General features: G+C 33.6%; 1 protein-coding gene across 1 annotated transcript; it reads left to right on the forward strand.

Moving 5' to 3' along the window:
• The first annotated feature begins 5,197 nt into the window (after positions 1-5,197).
• Positions 5,198-18,434, forward strand: LOC112517998 (protein FATTY ACID EXPORT 1, chloroplastic). Its single transcript, XM_025125483.1, has 6 exons — positions 5,198-5,447; positions 8,164-8,395; positions 14,670-14,837; positions 15,836-15,882; positions 16,970-17,010; positions 18,107-18,434. The coding sequence occupies exons 1-6, from the start codon at positions 5,352-5,354 to the stop codon at positions 18,189-18,191; spliced, it is 669 nt and encodes a 222-aa protein (XP_024981251.1). The 5' UTR covers positions 5,198-5,351; the 3' UTR covers positions 18,192-18,434.
• The last annotated feature ends 6,620 nt before the right edge of the window (positions 18,435-25,054 follow it).

Consider the following 25,054-nt stretch of genomic DNA (forward strand, 5'->3'; position numbering starts at 1 on the left):
CTCTATATTATCTTTTATTGTTAACATAATGCATTATATAAATTAATAAAAATATAGAAACCGTATAAAAATAATATTTTAAGGACAATAAAATAAAATTTTAAAAAGCATAAAATACGATAAATAAAATTTAAATAATGAATAAAATGTAAGAAAAGAGACGTATTTGATGTTTTATAAAAGAATTAAGTTTTATTCTAAGGTTATATTAGTAAAATACAAGTCTTTTTCATCATGTTCCATGGAGTAGGGGGTGGAAGAGGCATGCTCTACTTTGTTTCTGTATGTTTCACAAAAAAGTCATGCCAAACGTGAAACAAAAATCTATGTTTTGTTCTGTCATATCATGTTCAGTGTATCAAATGCACCCTAAATATTTATAAAACCATTGGCCCTTAAATATTTACTAGAAGGGTACTCAAACAATGCAACATGATATATCTTTATTTTAATGGGTTTTTTTGTCTCGGTCGATGTTATAATACGGTTTTACGTGGTTTTAAGAAAGCGATAATGTTTTTTATTTTTGAATAAAATATAAATATGAAAATATCATAAAAATTGAAAAAATAAATATTGATATTATTATCGAACTAACTATTTAAAATTTCTTATTTATTTATGTATTTTTTAATTCATTTTTTTTATTTTTGGTTTAATAATATAATTTAAAAAAAATAATAAATATAATTATTAAATATTTTGTTAAAACTCCGTAATTATCCTAATTATATTTTAGATTTTTTTATTTAAAAATAAGATGTTTATGCATCATTAAACAGTACTTCGTACATAAAAAAATGGTTTTTAAAGGTTTTTATCAAATGATTTATAATATCATGGGCGGAACCCCATAAGGGCCTTTGGGGGCCATTCCCCCTCCCCCTCCCCCTTTTTAGTTAAATATTATAACTAAGCTATCAAAAGCATATATATTAAGTAGCTTAGTCAGCAATGATATACAACCTACATGCTAGAGGTTGCTGTTTCAAATCCCTTCTCAAGCAATTTTTTTGCACTTTTATATAAGTTATTAATATTTAATTATATGTATTAGTTTTTATATAATATATTAATTATATGTAAATATAAGTTTTTAAAGTAAATTACACCGGTATTACTATTTCTCGGTTAATACTTTGAATGTTTAAGTTTTTAGAGTAAATAATATAATATATTAATTATATGTAAATAATGTTTAAATTGGTATTACTATTTTCATGTTAATACTTTGAATGTTTCGAGTTTTAATATTACATTAATCAATCTTTTTCTTAAAATTTAATAGTCAAAAAACAAATCATTTTGATTTACAAAATTTTACAATATTATAGCATCTTCAACATATTCTTCAAAAAATTTCCAAAATGGATAATTAAAACTCTATTAAAACCAGGCTCGAGCTCCCCGCCCCAGCCAATCTCCCATTTGTAGGAAAGTCATTTCGATCCAATCCATTATTGGGGTCAAATAAAGACAAAAAATGATATGTCAGTGACCTATAAACCATTAATATCAAGGATTCTTAACGGTGTGCATATGATGGAAAAAAAATGATTCTCTCTCACTGTAATCAATTTTTGTTTACACTCTTTCATGTTTTCTCCGTTTTGGAGAATTTTGGAAAGCCTGTTGAAGCAAAAATATGCATAAAATCTCCATTTTCTCAATTTTAAAAAATCTATTGAAGATGCTTTTATATTTCGGGCCTCCGGACTACAACGGTTGTGTTCCACCCTTGTATAATATAGTATAGACAGTGTTCAAAAAGGCGCGTGCGCCATGACACGATACGGTGCAAGATGCGTCTCCACCGTTACAAATTGACCCATAGTGTTTCTATACGCGTGGCCCACGCCATGGCATTTTGAGGCACGCCATGACATGCATTTTTTGTAGCACGTGGTTTTTTTTTAAAAAAATTTGTTTTTTGTTTTTTGTGATTTTACATTTTTAACTTTAGATTTTACATTTTTATAGATCTAACCAATCACATTAGTCATAGTTTCACAAATTCACAAACTTATGGTTAAAATGAAGTTGCAAAACTATCATTTTTCTAAATTATATTTTAAATATTTACTCAAAAACTTATTTTAATAATAATAATCCATATGATTTTTCTTCTTCTAATATGAATGTACATTTTTTTAATATCATGAATGAATATCTTCGCGTAGCTTCTGGTCTTTGACATAAAAAAAGGTGAAATGCGTAAAGATCGGAAAGAACACCGATAATATATTTGAAAAGATATATCTATATATATAATACTATATATGACATATTGTAACACCTCAAGATCCACATTTGCATTTAACCATGTATTTCATATATCAAGAAATATAAATAATACACAATCGGTCCCAACAGTATAAGAAATTATATTACATAATTGACAACCAAAATTTTCCGTAACATTCTTGTACATGACTTGCATCTATAACAACTATTCCAAAAAAATCCAACAAATAACATGTTGATCTTCATAATTATGTAAGCATAAAAGGAAAATTTCACATCCCCTTATCTTTTGGTAAAGTCTGACATGCATTGCACATTTTTGAAACACAACATGAGGGTTAGATCTTGAGGTCTAGTGAAAAATCCCATTTCATACAATTACAGGGTGAAAATTCATCAAACCTGCTTTAAAATCACCTTTGTAAATATACATATATATATATATATATATATCAACTTTTTATAAGACAAAACTCAAATATCATAATTCTTTAAGAGTTCATAAATTTTCCTCGCCACACATGGCGTATAACCACTCAGGTCCTCGCATCACTCTATGCGGGATTACCCAGAGCTCATCTGCTCTTAAGGATCAGAGTTTCTCTGGCTCTTAAGGACCAGAGCTCCTCTGGCTCTCAAGCAAGAGCAATACTAAAATAATGCAAAGTCAATAAAGGCTTAAATCTTGAAGTCTGGATCAACTTGAAACAATTAAAACACATAACTTACTCCACCAGAGTTCCTCTGGTCATTTAACTTGAGGAAAGAAATCCCGATTCAAACCAACCAAAGCTTCTCTAGTTGACCATAGCCTCTGGTCATACCACTAGAGATTCTGGTCTCCAACTTTCAAAAATAACTAAGGATGCATGACCAACCAGAGACCCTTTTAATGACTAGAACCTCTGGTCCGTCTAAACTAAAACTTATGGAAAATATGAAGAGATATAAGAATACAAAATGAGATTTTAACACAACTAGAGGCCATCTGGAAAAATATGAAGTTAACCAAAGCCTATTTGGTTCTCTATTATAGTTGTAAAAGATCAAGTTAAAAAGGTTTAACTTATGAAGTTGTACAAGAAATCAAGAGTTAAGATACAAAGCACAGATACAGAACTCGTACTTGTTAAATTTCATGATACACAACCTCTATATAGCACATAAAAAGCCTCCGGGTCAAAATGAGTTTTGAAGAACTTAAAGAGATTTTTCAACCACAACCAGATGCCTTCTGGTTAGCCTTGAAGACTAACTAGCGCCCATCTGGTTCCTCATCAAAACTTTACTTCATTGAAATAAATCAAAAGTATAACACTCGGATTAACTCAAAAATACTATCAACTCAAAACACAGGGCATCAAAGCCTATCTGGTTATAAACCATTCTCTACATAACAACATTGTTATCATATCAATAAGAGCAATAATTTCAAATCCTCACATCACACAGAAGTGATAACTCACGATTATTATATCTTATAGATGTAATAACAAAATGTATGATCAAAACTCAAATTTCACAATTGTTACTCTTATCCAAATGTATATCTCTCCTTGATATGTCATATTTATCCCATGGTACACATCTAATTGATATATCACATTTATTCCCTCGTAAAAATTTAACCAAAACTGACATTTTTTTTTTGCCAATAATGATATCAAAACAGTTTCATTACAAAAAACTTTATTTCAAGAACTTCTACTGTTCTAAACCCAGTTCAATTTCAACTCAATATAGTTTTCAAGAACAGTTTACCTTTCTCAACTCAAAACAGTTTCAAAAACCAGCTTACCTTACTTCCACATAAACATCAATCAGTTCAAGTATTTCAAAAATTCGTACAAAATTTAATAACAAAACTCACCTTATATGTATACAAGGATGAATCTTGCAACAACATATTCCAAATATGGTCACACAATCAATTCCAACAGTTTCACACAGTCTTTCACACAAGATTACACACACAACAATTTTCTCTCTATTTTCTTTTTCTCTCCAAAACAGAATATGTAAGACAATAAATCTTATCTTTTCACTTTTATATGTCAAACATAGGCGGTGGAGATTAACCATTTTAAAACCCATATTTTCACACTCATCGATGAGATATAAGAAATATCTTATACACCAAATATTTAAGACGGTGGAAGATAAATAAACAGGTAATCATATAACACAATATTTTAAGATATCTTACTTATCAAAACCTTTCAAACCATCCTGAATTATATAAACAGAACCCAGTTATCATACATATAAATTTACCGTCTTTATGTCACGTCTTGAAAAACACCGTATCCACGTCGTAACGTATAAGGCTTGAGACTTGACACTACAACAAAACTGGGTTTATAGGACAACCCTAACCTTTAAGCGTCTCAATAGACCGTTTTATAGAACTTAATTTATAGGACCAAAATATAAAGCGTCTTATCTAAAGGTGTTGTAATAAGTTTATATGACGCTTTTGGGCGTCTTAACAAGTTTTTTAGAACATTTTTAATACAAAGTGTCGCATTAAAAGTGTCATATAAACTCAAATTTTTATAGGACATTTGTTTTTATAGGACAATTTTTCTAATAATGTCCTATAAAGTTGATAATGAGACGCTTTATATTAAAAGTGTCCTAAAAAACTTATTACGACGTCAAAAAACGTCATATAAACTTATTACAACACCTTTAGATATGACACTTTATTTTTTTGGTCTCGTAAACTAAGTCTTATAAAAAGGTCTATTAGGATATTTAAAAGTTAAGGGTGTCCTATAAACCCGATTTTATTGTAGTGTGATTTCATCGTCACGACACAATCACGCCTTTTTGAACCGGATAAAGTTTGTTCCAAGTTAAAAAATAAAGATGTTAAAAGTTGATTTATAAATCAATAAAAAAGTTATTATTGAAAAAAATAAATATTTGTTGATGAGGGCCAATAATAGTCAAGATATGCTGCTGTCTTCAGAATCTTCTGGAACTTTTCAACTCCTCTGTTCAACGTTGTCCAGCGGAAGGAAGAATTCAGAAACCAAAATCTTCCTATCAAATATTTTGAAATTTCAAGATTTCACAAGCATCTGTGACAAATTCACCCTAAAATGTCATCAGCTGTATCTCAATTGTCATGCTTTTCTACGATCCAGAACAGATTTCATCTCCTCAATCGATCACGCCCCCACCTTCTTCGTTCCCAGGTTTCTATATATGTATATATATATATATATATATATATATATACGGTTATGTGCGATTGTATATCAGATTTGATAAGATGTCTGACTTTACGTATTCGCATGTCTATGTAAATGATTATTTTTATGATGATCTATTGATGGCTGGTGAATTTCCCATGCTGGAAACACAAGTTGTTAGGGCTCCAATTTCCAAGTGGCTCTTCCTCTATTACTTCTTACGAGGTTGTGGAACATAGTTATTGCCTCAATTGGCAATTTGGCTGTTGGCACATCATCAATGTCCACTTTTACTAGTTAGAATCCAAGTGGAACGGGGATATTAGTATTGAAGTTGTGCAGTCCTCTAGGTCTTCCTCGGAGCAACCAGCAACATTAGTCGTTTTTGAATATTTTCGAATGATGAAGGAGCCTCTTTCGAAATTGGAAGGGCACAAATATTGCAAAAGCCAAGGAGCCTTGGAGGTTTGAGGTCTTCCCCCACTACAGTCTAATAGGATGGATTGCTTGAAATGAAAAGGTTTAGAATTTTAGGTTTGAAAAATGTAAGGATCTTGCAGGTTAAGAGTTCTGCTCCATGATGTTTCCTAAAGTTTCCTTTTGGGATGTTCCATTGCAATTGCTGCTTTCCAAAATCTCTGCACTAAAATTAAATGATTTTACTGATATACCCTCAAAAGTATGTTTACAACCCCATAAAAATACCCCTTTATGATGTATTTCATTTTTGTAATATTTTGCATCTCAAATTATTTTTGTTCTTCATGGCTAATATGATATCCATCTCTTATGATTTAACTTTTGCTCAACTCTTGTTGGATTATTCAAGATCCATGATAGGTACGTTTGAGACTAGTATTTTTTTAAATGAATATGATTAGTTGCATGGTATCCTTGCTTAAAAGAATTACATCTTATTCTTTTATTGCTTAGAATGGGCAAATTGTAATATTCATAGCCAAAAGGCTCTTCTAAATTTCAACTATCAATACTTTCACTTATAATGTAGTGATAGTAGCATTAATGGTAATCCATCCATTATTATATGCTTTGATTTTTAAGGTAAAGCCTAAGACCTTTACATTCAAAATTGGATATTGTTAAAGTGTAACTGTAAGGTGGGTCTTTTTTTTTATAGTCTGTTAAGACAATTTTATAGTTACCAAATTTACCCTAAAAACATAACAGGTTCAAATTCTGAACCTGCAAATTAGTCCATTTGATGCAAAAATTGCTAAATTTAGTTATTTTCTAGGATATTGGAAGTGCATACGAAGCAAACTTAAGTATCTCCACTAAATTTGTAAGTTACAAATGAAGTTTGTGACTTTGCTTGCTCGTTATACACTATACATGGCTTCTGTTTGCCCAAACCTATAGTTGCATTGAACTTTTTATGCACAAGGTATGAATCATCTTACTTGTTCAAAAGTTAGCAATTCGAGTTTTGGTTATGTTTGCTTATTATGCAAGAAATATCAAGTTCTTGAAATCCACAGCCCTTCATAGGCCTGATGAGGCTTTTAGGCCTGGACCGGGCGCAAGTACTGTCCTTTGTGTGACCGGTCCTAATTGGGCCGGTCCTTGGTCCCAGTCCCAGTCCCATTTGATCTCTAGTGAGGTCACTTATCTACACTCTCAACATACCTTATAGACCTCAAGGTACTTGTTTTTTCACATGTTCAGATCATTTTTCATTTTTATATTGTATTAAAAGCTAAAACCTTTATCGATTTTTGAATCTTGGATTCACGAACAATTAAATAATATGGCCCATACATCCAATATCTTTTCAACCTACACTTCATATTCAATTAATAGGAAAATAGCTACCACCACGGATCCTCTAGGTCATTCAAAATGAGCCCATTGGTTATTTTGAAAGTTTCCTGAATGTTTTCAGATTTTCCATAATTTTAGTCTCTATACAAAAACTCACTCAAGATTCATGTTGTAATGTGTTCTTTATGATGGGTGTTGTATATTCCAGGACAAGGATTCACATAGAATGAGCAAACATGCTAAAGACAGGAATGACCTCTAGTTTCTTGAACACCAAGTCATAAGAACATGATTAAGTAGATTATTCTCATCCTTTCTTTCAGAATCTGTCTTATCCAATAAATAGTATGGTTTACTTAAGCATTACCGACTTGGATTACCTATCATATAGGGTTATAAAAATTTCCTTTTTTTACGGTTTTGGATGTGGAAATTTTCAGTGAGGTTTGTGAATTCGCTAACCGCAAGCATCTACATTTTGCAATTACTTATATTTTTCTTACCAAAAGGTTGACTGGGTCACTCTTTCTTGAATATTGTATCCAAGCTGGATATGGACAATACTTATCATCAGCTTAAGGGGGAGTGAGGAAGATCATGTATAATTAGTTGGCTTTGTAAGATTAGTTACTTATCTTAGGGTTATCCCTAGATTTAGGCCTATACAATTGAGTTTTTGTTTTGTTATCATAGGATCCGATTTAGTGGTTTACACGTCTAGGATGCCATGATTGTAAATATAGATGTGTAATATTGGAACATAAAGTTTTTGCTTCTCGCAGAAGTTGTGGCTATTTTTTGTTTCAATTTTATAATTACTGTTTTTGAAGATTATCTGGCATTTCTTCCTTAGAGAGATTCAGATGTACTATTATCTCTTGTCCTTGGGAACGAAACGATATTAACTGGTCACCTTGCAAACGTTACTTCTTTGCAGTTGCTAACGGTTATGAACAGTGATCAACATGCCATAAAAGCATTCAGTTCAGGTAGCAAGTCAGCTGTAAAATATAGAGCAAGTGCATCAAAATCAGATAATGATATACTTGAAAAACCCTATTCAAATATAGAAGAATATGTCAATGGGGAAGAGGTAGACGAACCAGTACAAGTCAGCGAACCGAAAAAAGCAGCAAAGATTCATGATTTTTGTTTTGGAATTCCGTATGGTAAGTTCCATTTGGTGTTGATAAATTTGTCAAGCTTTTGCACACCCTTTCATACAAAGCTTTAAGTTTAAAGTGCTTGCTTAGTCGACATCTGGCTAATGTCTCTTCTTTAGTGTGCAATCGTTCTTATGCTGCAACATATGTCAATAACTTATTTAGTGCTGACATCTATATTCCTCTTCATTTATTGAGCACTATGTGAGTCTACCTGGCATAAAAATTTGAGACATTGGGAACCACCCTTCTCTTCTATTAAATACACAGAACTTGACCCAAGTACGATTGAATACCTTGATTTGAATCAACTAACATCGAAGATTTAAAATGTGGAATTGGTGTCCCCGTGCTGCTGCTTGCTTGAGTTGCTAATCTTGCCTTTGAATCTTCAGCCATTTTTGAGCAAGGATTAAATTGTTATTCCCTTTGTTACGATACGAGATGGTAGATCACATCTTTTTGGGGTTAGATAATGTGATGGACCACACATTCCACTATGTGAACTACAAAGTTACTCAGATGTTGATGTAATATTGAATCAAATCTGTCCAAACAAAAGAAATCAGACGCCTTACCCAGTGGTTGATCTTGTTTTTATGGATGAAAATAACTGCTATAGAGCGCAGTGTATACATTCCTTTGAAGTTACTCAGATGTTGATGTAATATAGAATCAATTCTGTCCAAACAAAAGAAATCAGTCGCCTTACCCAGTGGTTGATCTTGTTTTTGTGGATGAAAATAACGGCTATTGAGCGCAGTGTATACATTCCTTTAAAGGATTTATAAATATAATAATATTTTTTCGTGAAGTGGATATTATTCAACAGAGCTATCCAAGTATAAGTAGAGTATAATAGTAGCTCATGAGCAGATATAGAACTTACAAATAGTTGTGATTAAATTATTACATGATGGGTTGCAAATAGCCCTTATATTTAAACCCCACACGTTGGAGCATATATGTCAATCATGCGGAACTTGTCATACATGAGATGTTGTAAATAGCCCTTATTCTTCCAGGAAGCCCAAACTGGCTTATTAGTTAGTGGCTCGCAAGAGGTTCCAACAACCTTTTCATAAACAGAATTGCTGTCAACCAAAGTTTGCTTTATATACTTATGGAAAATTTGGTTTTGAATTTTGTATCCTCTAGGAGCTCTTAATTATCATGTAAAGTTTAATGTTGGGAGTTGGTAGTAACACTACTATCATGCATACTTGTCTCAATAGGTTAGCCACATTCTTAGATCCCCAGGTCACATTCTTCTATAGGTTAGTCATTCCCTTCGGGTATGTTGACCAAAAAATTGGGTAAGAGCTGATCATGGTAAGAGGTCTGACTAAGATAGGAGGACTGACTATGATAAGTGCTGATAAAAAATTGTTGTTGGCATCATATTTTGTATTGATTGTTGATTGTGTAAAATGACTATTATATCCTTCTATTTTTTAAATTGGTATTTATTCTCTTTTTTTGCTTCTCCAAAATCGAAAACACCAAAGTATATTTAAAAGAACATACAATTAACTAAAGAAAATATCAATAGACCTTAAAATTCAAAATCAGAATCATAAGTATATAAAACCTCAATTATCTTCAGCCCATAATCAAATCGATCATATTTTTTTGTTGAAATATTGAATATGAAGTGTAAAATTAAAAAGTTTTTTTAAATGTAGCTTTAAAGTCTTTAAATCTTCTTTTTATTGGATTTTGGAAAAAAATTCCATACTTGGTAAAAAAAACTTGTATGTTGTGTATTTTTTTTTTGATTAACCTGGATATCCAACCCGCTATGCGAGCCAACTAATGTCAATGAAATAATTTTAATAAGGTGGAGAGAGAATGTATGAGAAGTGAGATGGTTAGGGGAAGGGCTAATGGGAGGTATGAGTCAGACCATCATAGTAGAGGATACATCAAAAGGAGGAAACATTGGTGGTGAGTGGATAAATACCAGTTGACAAGGGGTAAAGGAGGAAAATAAAAGAAATCCATCGCTGTTTAGAGTCAGAATGATATGTATCTCTGATTAGAATCAGTAGTCCAGTCAGCAACAAGAGTGTTCGGTTAGCAACAGGTCTTTTTTCTTATTTTGGTAAACACTGTTACCTCTTACCGTATAAAAACCTCTTATTCAGTAAGAGGTATAAGAGGTTAGTAAACAGCCCATTATGCACTGTTTTCTTTTATTCGGTGTGCTTGAGCCTCTTATATACATTTTTCCAGGATCATGATAACCGTCTAAAGTTTAGATAGGCATGGGATATTAAGAGATGCGAGCATAAGAAACATGATTAGATATAGAGTAGCCTAATCGATCAATGGGCTTTATCGATACACATGTAATTTTTTTTTCACGTGACAATATGAATATGAGGAGATTTATGGGCCATTTACCAAACGCTTACCAGCAAGAGTCACCCCCTCACTTACCTTATCGGGTAACATAAGAAACATGATTAGATATAGAGTAGCCTAATCGATCAATGGGCTTTATACATACACGTGTAATTTTTTTTTCACATGACAATATGAATAAGAGGAGATTTAGAGGGTATTTACCAAACGCTTACTAGCAAGAGTCGCCCCCTCACTTACCTTATCAGGTGACATTCTCGCCACCAAAATGGATTTTCGGTAAGCGTCTTTTACCTAGTAAGCGCTTACCAAATAAGAGTCTTTTCCCTCCCTACCGGGTATGATTCTCTGTCCTTGCGATGCTCATCTGGTAAGGGTAAGTGACATCCGGTAAGCGCTCAGCTGGTAAGCGGTTGGTAAACGGCCCCTTAGAAGAATTTCTTGGAGGCATACTAGGCAAATGAGCAATGCTTCTCGAACATGACCATAATGGCAATAGATATAGCAGTGAGAAGCACTATTAGAAACTAATTGTGTGTATCAAGGTATGCGAGATTGGACACATCTTTCTTTGTAAGGTGACTAGGAAATTAAAACAGAAAGGTGCAGATGGTAGTATCTTTATGGTGACGAGTCATACTATTGAAAGCCATTTTGGATCTAGAATATCCTCTTAAATTGCATCCCGTTGCCTATGGTCCATGTTTAATGGTATTGGGTCTGAAATTGCACATAACAAATGTTAAGCAAAAACTTCAGAACAAACAGTGAATAGGGTATATCATAGATAATAATGTGGTATGGAATTTGGTACTTTACAGTGGTCGAGGGGAGGTGGTTGATAAGATAACAGATAGTTAAAATGTCCCCTTATAAACAATGTGGAATGTACAACAACGTGGAGTGCACGTGACTATCAATAAATGTATAATTTTTGTTCATCAGTAATATTTTGTTGTGAGTAGATCAAACCAAGTAACATGAGAGTAGTTATCAACAAAGTACTTACAGCTACAGACAAGGAATCTCAAATGTCATATGAGCAATACCCAAAGGAAAACTAGAATTAGATGTAGTGGAAGATGCACAAATGTGCTTACTGATTTTGGCAATATTCACAATTCAAAGCATCCATAATAGCTCCTCCAGGTGGCTGACTAACTACAGATAGAGACAAACTATTCAATGCATGTGCCGATGCATCAAGTTCCAAGCTCTTGAAAGACAAAATGATCAAGAAAGAAAGATGCAGATCAGAAATATCAGAGAAGTTACAATATAAAAGGTATGCATGTAAAGAACATTTAAAATGCCAAGTCTAGGGAAATATACTAAACTAGTGCTCAAACTTGTAAACTGTTGACTAGTCTAACATGGAGATAGGTAGATCGAGACAACCATGGCATAGTATTTGTACTCTTGGCCATATGATCTAAAGCCCCATAATCTATAGTTTTAAGAAGAAAAGAGGATCTTAAAACATGACTGTGCTACCGGAGCCCAAATGTAGCTCCTCTAAAGATTTGAATTCCACCATCCCCCATCCCTCTCAACTCAGAGAGCAAATAGGCAGCTAGCTACTAGGTGATAGGCCAAATACTCGATACCAGGTAATGAAGCATTGCCCAACAAAAATGGGGGAAATGAAGTTTCATTCCCCACGTATTTCTCTTCTTCCCAGCATAGTTCCTTTTTTCTGCCTGGTTCGACGCTGGCTGCTCTAACAACATTCTTTTTATCGCCACTTCCCTCTTTCCTAATCGTTCATGCCACGTATCACTTTTTTTCCCAGACGCACGCTATAGATTGAGGTGGGGGCTTTCTTATTCGAAACAAACTTCACAGAGGTGAGTTCTCTCTTTCATTTTCTTCTTTGCAATCAAACATTCCACAAATTTTTATCTAATAGACCGACAATTATGTTGTGGTTTTCGAACCCAAATTTTTTATATCTGGTATGTTTGTTCTTCTCCTGCTGAACCGAACCTTGTCAAACAATGACAAACATACATAGACTACTTGCTCCACTTCTTATCTTCTTAGGAGTGATCCTATTTTTCTTAATTTAACTCTCTTTTTGGCAAGGGTTTGTGGAGTATGGGAAGTGGATTGTGGGATGTCTTTAAGCCATAAGGGGTCATCTGAAAGATGAAATAGCTGCTAACTTAAAGGGGACATGATATCTAGTTCATGGAAGAAATTCTCTCTTTCCAGGGATATGATGAGTAGACATGGAGTTGCCAAAGAAGTTAGTTAGAGTCTTCATCAACATGTTGTGAAGCTTCAGCCTAGCGGTCCACTTGTAGGATGAGGCATGACAAGGATGATTTTGTAGCGAGTAGGGGCACTCTTTATTTGGTCAGTTCGCCTCAACTTCATTGAATGCCTATGAGCAAGTAAGAAAAGATAATAAATTGAAAAGGAAGCTATGAATCCCTATATCATTCTCCTCCAAAGCTATCCCTTGACTGTGTGGCATGCATACATCTACATAAAAGTTTCCACGTTTACCTGTATTTGTAGAATGCCTATGAGAATCTAGTGACAGTGGCTGCGAATCTGTTACTGCAAATTGCATTAAATCAACGCACTCTTGATTACATTGCAATTAATGAGATTGCAGTTGTTTGACAAGTTTGTAGGCAACCCCCCCCCCCCAAAAAAAAAAAAAAAAAAAAACTTAAGTTGCACAATGGCTGTATGGGAGGAGAAGATGAAAGGCAAGGGTGAGGCATGAGGGAAAAGTGTGTAGGGCAGGAAAATAAAGGCCTACGTCCTCTTAAATACAACATCTATAGGAAGCTGCCAAGGTCGTTACACCTAGCTGAAGAGTTAGCTAGAGAGATTTACAAATAGCAAACACCCAAACAACAAGAGAGGAAAGTCAAAGTATAATAATGCATACTAGTTACCGGCACCGCAATTCGACATGCATAACATAGAGTCATCAAAAGGTTGAGAACGCTAAAACAAGCATCACAAGTACCCTCAAAAGACATTGAAATGAAAGGAAATAGAAGTTGTTCATAATGACGATGATAACACACCAATGACGGTTACTCTTTGCTCAAATGGCTATTGTGGCGGTCATGGGCACCTTTCTGCTGCTCGAAGGATGAGGCTGCAGAGGAGGGATCCAAGGTCGGACTTGCAGAGGACATAAATCAGTGGGAAAGCAAGGGAATGTGGACACAGGCGTTGGGCCTTGGCAGGCATAGAACCAAAGCTTGCACAAGAAGTTCATTAAGATCTTTGATTCTTACTTGTTCCAATCCCTTCAAAAAAGATCTTGGTACATTACCACTTTATTACTTGAGAGCCCATAGTGTCCAGTGTGCACTTGCACTGCCATTGTGGTAACATTGTTGTGGACCTATACGATTTTTCGCTATCACTTAAGCATGCTTTACGTTTTCGAAAAGTAATTCTATTTTTGCGCCTACAAGTCAAGTTATACAAGTAGTTAATTGTGAGATATTGGATAAAAAAACTTGCCTACATCCGAACTCTCCTTTTACATGGGCAAGTTCCAATTTCCATATATAGAACGCTATGCACAATAAGATGGATGATCTGTCAACTTTTAGAACTTTAAAGATCTCTCAACTTTAGGAACTTTATCCATTGCCTTAGGTGCTCTTGCTTTTACAGTGTGGCATATGTAGGGTTCTTCGTGCTTTAATAGTTTGTTTCAACACATTGTATCTATAGTTTGTTTGCACACGCTTTGTTGCTATTAATCACACTTGTTTCTTGTTTGCTTATTTTGCAAAACTGGGGTAGAGGTAACGTCTGCATACTTTCTACCCCCCAGACCCTATCTCTGTGTGTGAGATACACTGGATGGAATTAAAGGGCTAGTTTTCCAAATCCAACTTGCCTATGTTCTAATGTATGTGTATTCTTCTTGCAGGTGGGATTGTATTTAGCGGGGGACTTATTGGCTTTTTATTCTCGAGGAACCCTGCTACTTTGATATCTGGTGGACTTTATGGAGGTGCATTGCTGGCCCTTAGCATTTTCAGCTTAAAGGTCTGGAGTCAAGGGCATTCTAGCATACCTTTCATACTTGGACAAGCAGGTAGGGATAAATGTAAACCCAAATATATCAGTAGGTTTCTCTATATTCTATGTTATTCATCTGGTTTCTTGGTGATCGATTTCAGAACTATCCTTTGATGATTGTGCTTCAAAATTATAATTGAGTGACACCACTCAATCATAATTATCAAGTATGTGGCTTTTGATGATTTTTATCTAAAAAGGAGAATTTCTGACATTGCATAGACATAGAGGGGCAAATTTAGAACAATGTATATGAAAAGGGCTAGTTTTTACACCTAATCCATTTATTCCATCTGTGAAGAGCATTACGGTGTGGAATTCTATAGGAATATGAGAGGTGGAGGGCTTTTGTGTGTGTGTGTGTGTATATACATGTAGGGGCAGATTCAAATGAGAACCGTAAATATTTTGTGAACTGGGAAACCAACTATTTATGAGTTATTCGTGATGAATAACCCTGAATAATTCTGAATATCGTGCATTTGTAGTATTCATGATTTCAGGCATCTTTTATCATGTATTTTCATTATGAATAATTTTCGTAGTGAATATCTACATAACATTTATAATGAATAATTTTCATTATTCATGGTTATTCATCTTGAATAATACATGACACAGTTGGTTCCTGATCCTCAAAAATATTTACAGTTCTCATTTGAACCCACCCTTGCATACATTCATATTATTTTGAATGAATTAAATGCTTCTCAAGTTTAACTAACTTACATATGCCTCCGACATGAAGACGTGCTACTTTACATATGTCTACCTAAAGTGTAATGTGCGTGATTTTATTCTTGATGAGTTGTTGAATGCAGTGAACACCTCTGTGATACTTCAAAATTGACCAGGTTTACTCGTGTAATGTTCATTATGAAAGAATTTCTATCAAATGAACTATATCATGTATTCCCTTTTCCAAGTCTATCGTAATCTGTATTTCTGTTCATCTATTCACGACCAAAAGCTGCAACCTTCATTGTTTTACATGTTCTGCTTCTGTCTTTGCAGGAATCGCTGCTGCCCTCCTTTGGAAGACAATTCAGACCTACTCAGTGGTAAGTACGAAAAATTCACTTATCCCTATTATACTTGTCGCCTTCCGGTCCCACCAATCATTGTAACACACATCATTTATTCACAATATATATATATATATATTATTTATATATATATATTATATATATATATATATATATATATCTGTGTGTGTGTGAATTAGGATCGCATAGGAAATCAAAATTTTGGTAGGAATGTTATAGAAAAATGTTAACAGATGCTATGATGGAAATGTTAAATAAGTTTACCTATATGTATAGAGAGAGAGAGGGAGGGAGGGAGGGAGGGACTTCAAATACAAACCGCCTAAATCTTACAAACCAATCTCAACGGTCCATGGAAATTATCAAATCAATAGCAAGGATGCGGATCAAATTGGTTCCAAAATTCACTCTCAACCTTGGTAACCACCTAAAAATTTCAAAATACACAATCAAGGGCCAAGATTGGTTTGTACAGTGTGTAACATTTAGGCGGTTTGTATATGATTTGTCCTCTATATATATGAATTAGGATTGCATATAGGAAATCAAGATCTGGTAAGAATGTTATAGGAAAATGTTAAACGGATGCTATCATGAATATGCTTGCATAAGTTAAAATGAATTGACATACATTAACACATACCATGAAATGTTAACATATGTTAATTTACGTTAACATTTTAACTTAAATGTAAACGTCTGCTAACAAAGTACTTACGTTTCTTACAAATTTTTTAATTTTCTACTGGAACCCAACCTTATATCCTTTTATATATACATATATATAGGGGCAGGTTGAAATGATAACAATAAATATGTTGGGAATGTGGAAACCACCTATTTCATGTAGTATTCATGCTGAATATCATGATTAGTATTCATGATGAATATCATGATTAGTATTCATGATGAATGTCGTGAGGATATCCATGTTGAATAATATTTTATGATGTTTCCTGAAATGATTGGTAGAGAGGGAGGAGACATGTTACATGACTTGTAAACTGGCGAATTAGAAATAGAATGATAAAGCCGAAGCAAGCACAATATACCTTATGAGCCGACGAGTCTCCTCTAATTGCAATTGTTTTTTGCTATGCAGACAAAGAAAATAGTACCAACGGGATTCAATGCTGCCATGAGGTACGGAACTATCTGTTCATGCATAAAGAACTCTTAGTTCATACGAAGAGTAAAACAATCATCCGTTATGTCCCATTCCTGTCACACTAATCATTGTAAGACGCATCATTAAGGGGCCGTTTACCAATCCCGGTAAGTGTTTACCGGTAAAATTTAACACTATTATTTACTTACCGGGTAAGATTTTAGTCCACCAAAACGATATCGTATGCAACAATTTACCCGATAAGCGCTTACCATGGGAAGAGTCGTTGCCTACACTTACCGGGTAAGACTCTTGGTCCTTGTCTCGCTCTTACCGGGTAAGATTCTTGGTCTTTACCATATTCATACGGTGATGTAATGTTACTTGGTAAGCGCTTAGCCGGGTAAGCGCTTAGCCGGGTAAGCGCTTGGTAAACGGCCCCGAAGAATAATAATAATTTATATATATATATATATATATATATATATAATTAAATGAATAAATGTGTGTCTTACATCGGGGACATAATTTAATGACAACCCCATATATTTTGAGAACTTTGAATTTTTTTCCTTAAGGTATCGTTTAACATAAACTTTTTCCATCTAAGACTATAATTTAAGGTATTGATTAACATGCGAAGGATCGCGTGAGAAGAAGAGTTAAGGTGAGAAGCGTAAGAAGGGATCTAGACTTTGATCACCTTTAATCTCAAACCCACCCATGAGTCATGCTTGATATGGGGATTGATCTGGTGCATCTCGGTGCATGTCATCCTAATGTGCATCCAAGGGTACATATCCCTTCTCATGCTTCTCATCTTAACTCTCCTTCTCACTGGAACCCAACCGTAATTAACATATATTTGTTTCATATGTATTTAGTTCACAATGTCAAACAAATCTATGTTAATAGTCTTCAAAATCTTATTCTTAGATGAAAACGAATCATATGGAACAACACATGATGCAGTAGTTTTAACGATTCTTGTAATTTTGTGGGTTCTCAAATTATTAGCCCCGTCTTACAATAATGATTGGTGGGACAGGGAAGAGACATGAAAAACGTAGACGTATGATTCTTTTTCCTCATTTCAACCCTCTGTTTAAAACTAGTCTCGTTTGTTGATAGTGTTGCGATGCTATGCTTCTATACTTACGTGATCGTGTCTGGAGGAAACCCGCCTCCAAAGAAGTTGAAGTCTGCTACGTCTTAATTAGCGACGATCCCAACTCCAAATATTAGTTTGAAATCGTATTTTTATCAACTGTTTGAGGTCTTTTTCTCTTTGTTGTATCAAAATGTGTCGAATGGTGTCTTATTTGGCTGGCTGGGTAGAGGGTATAATTGTAGGCCTAGTAAAGTAAGGATTGTGGTACTTCATTATAATTATGTTCTTTTCTTAAATTAAATGCTGGGTTTGACCCCCTTTTTTTGGAAGAAATTATCGATTAGAGCATCTAAGGGATTCTCTAAAATAGAGGTTTTATTCTCTATGACGAAGGATCGTGTAAGAAGGTTTAAAGTGAGAAGCTTAAGAAGGGATCTAGACCGTTGATGACATTTAATCTTGAACCCACTTATGAATTGCGCTTGATACGAGGATTGATCCGGTGCATCCCATTCTAACGTGCATCCACAGTTTTGACTATTAAGTAGTTATGGCTTCAAAAGAGGAGGACTGATATACTTGGTACAACCAGTTTAAGGGGCCGTTTACCCGAACACTTACCCGGTAAGTGTTTATTGGTAAAATTCAATATTATCGCTTATTTGTTGGATAAGATTTTAATCCACCAAAATGACGGATGTAACAAATTACCCAATTAGTACTAATCGTGGTAAGAGGAGTCGTCATCATTTACCGGGTGAGACTCTTAGTCCGCCTTCGCTCTTATCGAGTAAGATTCTTGGTCTCTGTCATATTCATCCGGAAAGGTACTGTGATTTGGTAAGCACCACCCAAATAAGTATTTAGTAAACAACCCGTTTACTGTAACCAATAATCTGGGCCCAAATCTTTTTCTTTTTAATTTATTATATATACAAAATAAATATATGTCAATAAAATATGCTCCAATCAAATTAAAAAAACCTTTAAACCTTCAGAACTCGTAAATTATTTAAAAGTACATGAAAACTTCTAATAAACATCATCGTCATCTAAACGTTGAAGTTCAAGTTCATTCCATTGGGTTTTGACTGTAAAAAGAGCTTGGAAATTCGCATCACAATTAGGACTGTAAACGAACTGAACGTTCAGCAAACCGTTTGGTGGGAAGTTCGTTTATGTTCATGAACGTTCGTTTATATTCATTTATGTTCGTTTATATTCGTTTGTTTAATATATAACTTTTATTTATTTAGTTTGAATTCAAATTTTAAAAAGCCTTTTTAAGTATTGGTATATGAATGACGGTTGATGAATACTGATTGTTTTGTGTATGTTTAAACTATGGATAATTGGTGTATAATAGTTAATTGAATGACAAGTATTGGTGTTTGTTTAATCTGTTCGTTTATGTTCGTTCGTTTAGCATGTTAACGAACGAACATGAACGAACACGAACATACCTGATTTCTAAAATAACGAACACGAACACAATTATTTTCTTGGTTTACCGTTCGTGTTCGTTCGGTTAAGCTAAACGAACGAACATACACAAGCCTCTCTTCGTGTTCGTTCGGTTCGTTTACAACCCTAATCACAATATCCTTCTAATACAAAAATGATACTTACTATAATGTAACCCATGGTTCATTATGTCTTTTGAATATCAGAACACTCATATTACTGTATACCAACGATCTTTACCAGGGTTACGTGAGTATCGACTTCGGTGCTGTTTGTTTTTAGGAGTTGTTGGATTCTGAAGTTTTATTCATATCAGATTGATAAGAGCTGTGTAATAAAGTCTGAAATCAGAATCAATAAGACTGTTTATTTTTGTGAACTCATAAATTTCTCATTCGATGTAATTATCCATTTTGCCACTCAAAATATTATAACGTTTGAATTTATATGCATTTATATATTTTCATTGATTTATCCACCATAATATGAAATTGACATGTAAATTATAAAACTAGCAATTCATTTAAACCAAAAATATACGATGATAACGTCTAAATCACATCTATAAAATAGTCGAACATTTTAGACGGAAAATTCCATCGAAAATGTGGATTTTCGACGGATTTTCGATAAACACTCTCGATGATAACAATTTGGTCGAAAAACAAACGTTTCGATTACTTTTCCACAAAATTTCTAGGAATGATAAATATTCCATCGAAAATTCGTCAAAGATTCACTACAACAAAATTGAGTTTATAGGACACCCCCAATCTGTAAGCGTCCCAATAAACCGCTTTATAGGACTTAATTTATAAGACCAAAATATAAAGCATCCTTTTCGAAAGGTGTTGTAATAAGTTTATATGACGCTTTTAGGCGTCTTAACAAGTTTTTTTAGAACCTTTTTAATACAAAGTGTCGCATTAACAACTTTATAAAAATTGTCCTATAAACTCAATTTTTTATAGGACATTTGTTTTTATAAGACAATTTTTCAAATAGTTTCCTATAAAATTGTTAATAGGACGCCTTATATTAAAAGTGTCATAAAAACTTATTACAACATCAAAAAACGTCATATAAACTTGTTACAACACCTTTAGATATGACACTTTATTTTTTTGGTCATATAAATTAAGTCCTATAAAAAGGTCTATTATGACGCTTAAAAATTGAGAGTGTCCTATTAACCAAATTTTGTTGTAGTGATTGGAAAGTAATTCTTTTTAAAATATATTATCTTAAGTAATCAGATATTCTGTATTTTTGACAGAATTTCGACGGACTTTAAAGATTCCTTCGAAAATTCGTCTAAGATTTGAAAGCATTTATTTTTTGTATAACGAAATAAATCATTTATATTAATTAAATGAATCTTCGACAGACTGTCAAAGGATACTAATGATTCCGTTTGAAAACTGTCTAAAAATACATGTGTTTGTTTAAAGTACATTTAAATTTAGATGCATTTAGGGGCTGTTTACCAACGCTTACCCGGGTAAGTGCTTACCAGAAAAATTCAAAAAATAAAGTTAAAAAGAGAAAACTCCAAGTTTAGAGAATTTTCTGAAACTTGATGTGAGATCGAGAGAAATATTTTTTTTAATCGAGATTAAACTATTATTATTTTATATAAAGTTTTTAAAAAAAATGGTGGGATATTAAAATTATAAAATATTTTAATAATATAATTAATATTGAGTTGAATATAATATTGTTTAATGATTTTTTGACGTTTAGTTATCCATTATACAGAAATAAGTCTTAAATGCCTAAAATTTGTAATTTTTTTTCCTTTTTTAAAAGACCAAATAAAAGATGTTAATAATTTCAGCTAGTTGGTAAAAAATCAACTATGAACCACAAGGGTTGCGCCTGATTGGTTTGAGCTTGTCTTTAAAGGTCAAAAGTAGCAGGAGATCCCATGTTCAAATCCAAGGAGGAATAAAAATCCCCCCTGTGGCCACGGATGTTCAAATGCGGTGACTCCGGGCTATCTGCAAAGCAGGTGGCCGCCTTGGGATTAGTCGGCTAGTATAGCGGGGTTGGAATTTTGCGTTCAGCCTTCCCGTTTTGAGAGTTAGTGTGGGGACAAGAAAAACGAAAAATCATTCTAGATTGGTCACAAACATTTTGAAAGGAAGAATTGGTGAATTCTGTGCCATTATCACATTGGAGGCATTTTATTTTCGCTACAAATTGAGCGTATACACAGTTACAGAAGAGATGAAAGGTGGAGAAAACTTGGGATTTCATACCCAATGGAAAAGTCGATAGAAAATTGGAGTAATCGTCTAACAGGAGTATATAATACTTGTGACCCGTGGTGCTCGGGGTAGATGTCTACAGATCAATATGAATAATATCAGAAGGTAAAGAAGTGGAAGACGTTGAATGAAAAAATAGCAATTTAGTACGTTTGCCCAAAACACAAACTTGACAAGACGATAAAGTAGATGTCTTATTACATTCAGTAAACCTATCACTATGAATAGAATCTAAGATAGATGTGTCGGGATGGCCTAGATGAGCGTGCCATAAATTGGAGGAGATGGCAGCAAAAGCAGAAGAAGTGGTGGGATTCACTACAACAAAATTGAGTTTATAGGACACCCCCAATCTCTAAGTGTCACAATAGACCTCTTTATAAGACTTAATTTATAAGACCAAAATATTAAGTGTCCTATCTAAAAGTGTTGTAATAAGTTTATATGACGTTTTTGGGTGTCTTAACAAGTTTTTTAGGACATTTTTAATACAAAGTGTCACATTAACAGCTTTATGGGACACTTTTGAGAAAGTGTCCTATAAACTCATTTTTTATAGGACACTTGTTTTTATAGGACAATTTTCAAATAGTGTCATATAAAGTTGATAATGGGGTACTTTATATCAAAAGTGTTCCTAAAAAACTTATTACGACATCAAAAAACGTCATATAAACTTATAACTTATTACAACACCTTTAGATATGACACTTTATTCTTTTGGTCCTATAAACTAAGTCCTATAAAGAGGTCTATTAGAACACTTAGAATTTGATAGTGTCCTATAAACCCGTTTTTGTTGTAGTGATTGACCTTGACCTTGGTGGAGGATGTGGTAATAGGTATAGATCCCCAGTACGTGTTACATCGCATTATAACTTCCCCGTCTGAATATCCTTCACAGAAAACCCAAACGAATCAAATTCAATAGAGACATGATTGTCAGAAGTAAAACAACAAACAAATACTAAATTCTTAATAAGTTTAGGAGCATATAAGATATAGTGAAGGTTTAATGGAGGGTTAGGAGGGGTAAGGGTATTTTGTTCGAAACCACAAATTGGAATTTGTTGGCCACTATCGACAGTTATATTTCGATTACTGCGTAAATTAAAAAAGGACGTAAGATTACCTGGAGAAGTTGTCATGTGGGATGTCGCAACCGTTATAATAGGTATGGTGATTGAGATTATGCAAATATGAGTTTTACTAACTAATTTGAGTATGCTTTGTTGTTGTACCGGATGAGCCGTTTGAGTATGCGGAGGCCCTAGCTTCGAGTCACTGTGCTAAGTGGTTAGGAGCCATGCAAAAGGAAATGGAAGCTCTATCTAAAAACAATACTTGGGAGATTGCTGGATTCAAAAGGGTCTATAAAGTCGAGATGATAAGCGTTACAAAGCTCGTTTGGTTGCGAAACGTTTGCACGATGGAAGGGTATTGAGTTTGACAATATCTTCGCGCCTATGACAATTCATGATCTGGAGCTCAACAGTTAGATGTCCCGACAACAAATTTGATAGGGTCTGTAAATTGAAAAAGTCATTTTATGGACTTAAACAGTTCTCGACAGTGGTACAAGAAGTTTGATTTGTTTATGCTCTCGTTGGGTTTCGAGCGTAATGAGAAAGACACTTGTGTCTATCATAGATCAAGCGGTGACATTTATACTTATCTTTTTCTTTATGTTGATGACATGTTAATAGCTTGCATGGATCGATTTGAAATCAACCGTTTCAAATTTAAGTAGAAATCAGAATTTGGAATGAAGGATCTTGGTGAAGCTCGTGTTATTCTTGGCATGGAAATTGTTTGGGACAGAAAGTCTCGTACTCTCAGGTTGAAAGTACATAGCGATATCCAAAATACTTTAATGGAGCAAAGTCGGCGTTTACGCCATTTCCGAGACACATCAAGATTATAAAAGACAATTGTTCGATAGACGATATTGGAAGAGCTGAGATGGCGAAGATTCTGTATGGCAGTGCAGTCGAAAGTCTCATGTATGCTATAGGTACGTCTTGATCTTGCACATTCTGTTAGAATATGGTCAAATTACTTACAAAATACTTGCATAACTATTATGGTCATGCTTTTACTTGCGGAATAAAGTACGGGTTTTCGTCTTTTAGTTATTCATTAATATCCAGCCTATTAGTTTAACATAAAAAGAATGAGATTACATAGTAATAAACACTATAATTGTATTTCATCCAATCAATGGTTAAGTGTTGGAAAATGATTATGTAAGCCTTATTTTATACTAGAAGGGTACTCGCGCAATGTAGCGAGATACATTTTGATTTTAATATTTCATTTTATTCTTTATCTCAGTCAATTTTTATAGTATGGTCTTATCTGATTTTGAAAGAGCGATAATGTTTTTATTTTTGAATAAAATATAAATTTGAAAATATCATAAAAATTTGACAAAAATGTATTGATATTAGTATCAAATTAACTATTTAAAATTCTTATTTTTTGTGTAATTTTTTAATTCAAACTGGTTTAATAATATAATTTTCTTATAAAGATAATAATTGATTATATTGTTAGAACTCGATAACTATCCTAATTATATTTTAGATTTTTTATATTTTAAAATGAGATATTTATCCTCTAATTTGTTATGTTTATCCGCAGTTAGTTACGCGAATTCAAACATGAAGCTTTAATAAATTGTACTTATGCATAATTTACTTGTAATCTTGAATTTTAAGTAATATGCATTAATATAAGATATTTCATGCATAAAAAATGGTTTTTAGGAGTTTTTATCAAATACTTTATAATATAGTATAGATAAGAGAAGACCAAAATGTTTTTAGTTGATAGGTAATATTTTAAGTTATCTAATATACGTATCATTATTTTAACTTATCTAATATTAAATCTTAATGAACAATGCCATACGACAAAAAACCTTGATCCACTTGGTCAATTTTCTATTGTCATGTTATTAAGTGTTATTGTAGGACATGTTGACTCAAAAATCTTAATTACAACGGTGGTGTCTGATTGGTTTGAGCTTGGCTGCAAATGTCAAAAGTACCAGGAGGTCCCAGGTTCAAATCCAAGGAGAAATAAAAATCCCCTTGTGGCCACGAAGATTCAAATGCGGTGACTCCGGGCTATCTGGAAAGCAGGTGGTCGTCTTGGGATTAGTCGGCTCGCATAGCGGGTTGGATATTCAGGTTAATAAAAAAAAAAAAAAAAAATCCCAATGCATCCTCG

The sequence above is a fragment of the Cynara cardunculus genome (genome assembly GCF_001531365.2).
Source record: "Cynara cardunculus var. scolymus isolate 2C chromosome LG 9, CcrdV1, whole genome shotgun sequence".
In the NCBI taxonomy this organism is placed as follows: domain Eukaryota; kingdom Viridiplantae; phylum Streptophyta; class Magnoliopsida; order Asterales; family Asteraceae; genus Cynara; species Cynara cardunculus.

Coding starts and splice junctions, on each gene's coding strand:
- LOC112517998 (XM_025125483.1), top strand. CDS start 5,352: ATGTCATCAGCTGTATCTCAATTGTCATGCTTTTCTACGATCCAGAAC. Junction 8,396..14,669: donor TTGTTTTGGAATTCCGTATG/GTAAGTTCCATT, acceptor TTCTTCTTGCAG/GTGGGATTGTATTTAGCGGG. Junction 14,838..15,835: donor TTTCATACTTGGACAAGCAG/GTAGGGATAAAT, acceptor CTGTCTTTGCAG/GAATCGCTGCTGCCCTCCTT.